This window comes from Mastigoproctus giganteus, chromosome 1 (assembly GCF_048544385.1).
Source record: "Mastigoproctus giganteus isolate SK-2022 chromosome 1, ASM4854438v1, whole genome shotgun sequence".
NCBI lineage: Eukaryota > Metazoa > Arthropoda > Arachnida > Uropygi > Thelyphonidae > Mastigoproctus > Mastigoproctus giganteus.
Window position 1 is genome coordinate 204812261 of NC_143575.1, and position 6000 is coordinate 204818260.

Sequence of the window (6000 nt, forward strand, 5' to 3'; positions counted from 1 at the left end):
CACATGACATCATCACCATAAAACATCATAACAGGAGAAGCTCTTATTACCATGCTTTATTTAAATTCCTAAAAAGAAGCGCATGCGCATTAGTTGAATTACACACTACAGTTTATAATCAAACGTTTCCGAAAAGTTGCTTAAAAAACACAACCCCAAAAACTGTTATTATTCAAGGATTTTTCAGAAGTATTAATATTATACCTATTATACTTATTATCCCCATTTAATTTTAATTGTCAATCAGTTCATACGACGCGTAATGCGCTCTTTCTCCTCTCACCTCTTAATTTCTTTGCGCGGTTCTCCGGCCATTAAAAAAAATAATAATAATAAGACTTATTTACATAACATTTTGTGATAACTACTCAATTTTCTCACCTTTCGCAGCGATCATGATAGTAAGTAGGAGCAATATACTTGCTGAATTCGCTAAATAAATCACAAAACTGGGAGAGCGCAGACCGCAGTTTAAGTCTCCACGCTGGTGTATGGAAGATATGATTAAACCCACTAGATGGATACGGCATCTTTTATTTACATTTCTTTTGCATATTTTAAACTTTTATAAGAAAATTAAGTGAAATTAAGACAAATGTATTTATTCACGTGCTGAACGCTACATCCAACAATGGCGTACTGATCAGAGACTAGAGAAACATGCGCGGACAGCACTAATGTGAGGTTATGGTTATCGATTTGTTGTTCCTAAGCGACGGTCTGCTTTGATCTCCCCCTTCCTCATCTGAGTGACCTACACCTTCTCCTGAAGCATTGAAGCAGAAGGTAAAGAACTTCTAAATGTTGTTATTATTATTATTATTATTATTTGGATAAAGAGGTGAGAAAGACAGCAGGGAGGGCTGTCTTTCAAATAGCAATTTTTAGTCTTAGAAGGTATTAGCTACAACTGCATGTATGGTTCAAACTGCTTGCATTTGTATTTATGCAATATCTGAACTGTGAGTTCAGGGCCGGATTTAAACTTGTTGTGGCCCTAATCTATAACATGTATACGGCCCTTCTCTTTTACTGTTCAACTGTGTCAATAGGCGCCTCCGTAGTCAGGTGGGCAGGAGCAGCAGTGCGTAGCACACGCTTCTTGATTAGACCGGGGTTCGAGCCCGTGACCACCAAATACGGAGGATGCGGAAAGGTCAGGGAATGACAACTGCATACCCCTGTAGCAATATGGCCTTAGTTGCTAATGCTCCTAAAAACCAAATAACAACAACAACTGTATCAATACGTATTTAAAAATGAATTTTTTAAGATGGACCGAGGTCCCTTGTAATGTGAAGCCCAAAGCTGTAGCTTGTTTAGCTTATATATAAATCCGGCAATGTGTGAGTAAATGAACAGCCTTGCGCTTCAAAGAGTAGAAAGCAAGCAGAGCTAATCGGTATGCAAATTTCTACAAAAGGGATCAATGGACGAAAGATAAAAAAAAAAAAAATGAAGTAGTAGTGAAATTACAAATTGTGTCATCGCTCTCTCCCCTTCCCAACGAGATTCATTCATGGGTTCTCCGTACCCTTTCACAACCACCCTAAATTATCCGTTCAGGCTACCTGCGGTGGCCGATCTGACCGAATGATTGTTTCGTCACTCTATGAAGGGATTTAGACTTCTGTACACATCGTGATTCAAATCCTAGAATTTTGAGATGAATTCAGTGGCAAAACTACCATACCAACAAGTCTGTTACCGTGGTGGGGGAAGGGGAGCTCAAAAGGTAAGGGAGTCTGGACGATTGAATGGACTGTTTATAATTAAAGAGCAGAGGGGTGTGGGGCCCGGAATTTGTAGTTCCGCAACTCGTTGAATTCAGTACAGGTAACAATCTTCTCATATGTTCTTTGCCATATGGCAAGATCACGAACAGTTAAAATATCAACGTTTTTAAAATAACGCAGAATTATTTTTAAATGATATTGTATTTAGAATAATAAAATGTTATTATGTGATAAATAATTAACACTTGACGATTGTTACATTTATTTTTTATTTTATTTTATTTTATTTATCTATTTTTTTGTTAGTAGAACCCAGTCAAGTTATTTCTGTGCCCAAGACAAATATTTAAAATGGCGCTCTATCCAAAAATTAACCTATCGACTTCTGTCATCATTATTGTCGATTTTTTGGCCATTCCATTCTTGTGCCCGAGACCAGATGTGTAGTGGAAGACAGACAGCACACCCCGCATTCAGAGTCCCCGTATGAAAAGGGAAGTCCAGGTAGCTTCTTAAATATCATATAAAAATTGTCGTTGTAGTAAAATATAAAATAGATTAGGTTCCATTTATGGTTTCCACAATCGTGCTTTCCCAGCTAAACGAGTTACTGGCCGGTACATAAGGAAGACGCACGAACCATACAAGTTAGTTGTTCACGGCATGGCACGTATAACTGAGCCGACTGATTTCTAGAGAGACATTATTGTTGGATGTCCCATTGCTGATTTCTCTGTGCAATTGCTGACACTGATGGTGGTCATTAGACTGCACCGACCGTCAAAAGTTTACCATCGTGGATGGTACCATGAAATAGAAGTTAACCGTTCCACCAATGCACAGGAAGATTATAGCAACTCACTCCACATCACCAAAGGGTATGTGGAAGGGTAGTTGGCAATCTTATCAGCCATCACTGCAAAATATCAACTAGGAGTTTAAGGCACTTACAAGAGCTGAGGTCTGTACAATCATACTACATACAGTTCATATATAACAACCTAAGTTTTAGTGGGGGATTAGCACAAATTAAATATCAACTGCAATCAGCGGTCTCAATTGATGTAACGAACGCCATAGTTGGCACGAGACTGGTGAGGGAACAAAGGGATGCTCTTGCTAAGAAAGGCTTCAGTTCTGAAAACTGCAACATCTGGAGAATAGGCACCTACGAGGTGATCTGATTGAGGTTTTTAAGGCTTTGGACGGATTGAGCAAGCTCAAGCTCAATGCTAATGGAACTCTTCCTTTCAAGCGGCCCCAGGTCTATCAGCGCTCTGTGCGAGATTTTTGGTGCGGCCTCTCCGACTTGAAATTTACAGCAAATTAGTGAATTTTCAGGGCATTTTGCACCCCCTAAATTTTGGCGGCCTGTTCAAGGAAAATGCTCGATCGTGCCTTAAGCCGGCCATGCTTCCTTCTGCTCAGACTACGCGCATAAGGGAACAAAACTTCAAAGTGATGAAGGATGGTTGCAAGATAGAGGTGTGGAAGTTTTCCTTCTGTGAGCGGGTGGTTGAATGCTGGAACAAATTTCCATTTGCTGTTGCGGAAGTCTATAGCTTGAATAAATTGAAGGAAGAACTGAACAAACTATTGGAGGGATGGATAGGTCAAATGGGAAGTTTTTTTTTTGTTATTTTTTGGCTGATGCTTTATAAGCTTTCCTTCTTGCATCATTTGCCACTACTAGTAATAATATTAATAGAACAGCGGAAATTGGTTCTATGGAGTTACGAATCTCGCTGCACCTCTATTCTGATCAAATGGACAGACGTAGGTGTGGAAAATGTCTGCTGCCACAGTGCATTGTGTCAAAAATGAATTTCGGAGCAGTTGTGGTCGTGGTGTGTGGCTGCTTCTCGTGGACCTTGTGTGGTTGATCAGAGAACAATGAATGTCAATGCCTACCTTAACATTTTGGAAAATTCCATGTTCCCTGCGATGCGGCAGTTCTTTTGTAGAGACCCACGGTGGTCAAAATAATGCGCATACCACTAGTGCTGTTTGAGAATGGTTCAATGAAATGAATTTTCAAAAGCTCGAATAGCTGGCTCAGAAGCCCAATTTGAACACTAAGAAACACCTATGGAATGAACTGGAATGTTGGTTAAGAGCGAAACCAATACGTCTTACATCGGTAGCTGCACTGGCCACGGTTGTGAAGGAGGAATCGAGGACTACACCGGCTGCACTCTATTGTTCGTTGGTGGAATCGAAAAATAGAGATGCCATCCGCCCTTTCTTTTTACCGCTATGACACTGGACAAGTGGGTTCAGCAAACAGCAACAGTGTCGTGATTAATCTATAGATATTTAGCAATAATAATGCTATCACAAAATGATCAAGTTAATAACTTTAAGCTGTGATTAACACAACCATATATCACTAAATAAAAAGTGACGCGTACATGTGACACCGGGTAGAACGTAACAAAATTTAAAATTATTCTTTGTATTGGTCACTACCTGGAGATACAGAAAAACATGCATAGATAACATAAAACTTATGTACAATGTAACCAGCTTCAGGGCTATTAGCATGTCACATTCTTGTTACTGCATGCAACATTTGAAACTGCACCATAACACCCCGAGGGGCTCACATCTGGTGAGTATGGGCTTGGCACACCCAGGGTCCTGAGCTGGATATCATCATTCTTCTCTTTCTTGGTGATTCCCTTCTACTTCTCACTCTCTCTCTCTGGCTAATTCAGAAATTTTTTTTTTTTTTTTTTTTTTTTGCCTGGTGCAGCATAAGCCTCAGGCTTCCTTGCACCATATGGCTAATAATAATAATAATAAATAATAAAACACAGTTTCATGATTTTGCTAGTAAAAATGACAACAGAAAAGGCGTAAATAGGGTATGGCGAGTCTGGCTCCGGCCATATGCAGCTCAGATTCATTGTAGATGCCGAATGGAGCTAAATAATTAGACAACTAAACTATAATTTATTTTAAAAACATGACAATTATTAACTAATCAATTATTATAAAAGTGCCATATCATGGATGTTAATTTAATCATTATTTTTATGTTTTAAGTATAATTATGTTGTCGTTTTTAGGAGCATTAGCAACTAAGGCCATATTGGGGATGTGCAGTGGTCATTCCCTGACCTTTTCACATCTTCCGTATTTGGTGGTCACAGGCTCGAACCCCGGTCTAGTCAAGAAGCATGTACTACGCACTGCTGCTCCTGGCTACGGAGGCTCCAAGTATTATTATAATTAATTCAAAAATATTAATCAATACATATTATCATATAACTATAATTATTTTTATGAAAACAAATGTGCATTACTTATATTTGGCCATAGATTTTTTTTTTTTTTTTTGGTAGTTGTTGGCGCATTGGCTTCTGTGGCCATAATGCACCTCCCAAGGTTTTTACAGTACTTTGATCCAAGTCCAAGGCGGGATTCGAACCCGCGACCTTTGGGTTGCCACGCAGGCACTTTACCCACCTGGCTAGCCCGGTCGACTTGGCCATAGGTGTCGAACTTATTAGTTAGCTTCTAGAGATCTAGACAATGATTTCAAGAATATATTTGAAAATAAAACTTCGACAGTTTCTCTTGAACTCCCTGAAACCCGAATTCTGAAACACAGTATGTGTGTTAAAATTCAAAACACCAGATGACCATGCAATATACCAAAAACTTATTTCAGAAAACAAAAAAGATATGCTCTCAAGTCGTAGTATTCTGAATCTATAGCAATAATGATATGATGTTATATGATATAATAGCAATACAGTAATACTATTATATGATAAACTTGGTATCGATTGATGCCAAGTTTATCATATAATTCATCATTTGCTGATAAAAGAAATATTTGAAGCCAACATACGAAATTAGAAATATTCAATATTTGTGGAAATAATGCTAACCGTTAATTATTGGAACAACATATGTGATTGTTCTTTACTCAATTTTCGCTTAATATCATGTGTTTTTGTCATCTGAAATTAGGTTTCCTCAGACGACAGAAACGCTAACACTCCAAACGTAGTCAACAGATGGTGCTCTTAGTGATGTAATCATTATTATTATTATAGTTTTTAAAAATGATTATTGTTATTAGCCATATGGTGCAAGGAAGCCCGAGGCTTTTGCTGCACTAGCCATAAAGAAATTTGTGAGTTACCTGTGTGTGTGTGTGTGTGTGAGAGAGAGAGAGAGAGAGAGAGAGAGAGAACAAGAGTTAGAAGTATAAGGCAATCACCAAGAAAGAGAAGTATGATGATGTCCAGCT

General features: G+C 38.5%; 1 protein-coding gene across 1 annotated transcript in view; it reads right to left on the reverse strand.

Annotated features, from left to right (window-relative positions):
- The window catches only part of LOC150091460 (transmembrane protein 181), a 162872-nt gene extending 162342 nt beyond the window's left edge, over nucleotides 1–530 (reverse strand). The window contains exon 1 of the mRNA XM_090368503.1: nucleotides 382–530. Within this exon, the coding sequence (XP_090224629.1) occupies nucleotides 382–530 (149 nt within the window). The remainder of the gene's footprint in view (nucleotides 1–381) is intronic.
- Between the last annotated feature and the right edge of the window lie 5470 nt (nucleotides 531–6000).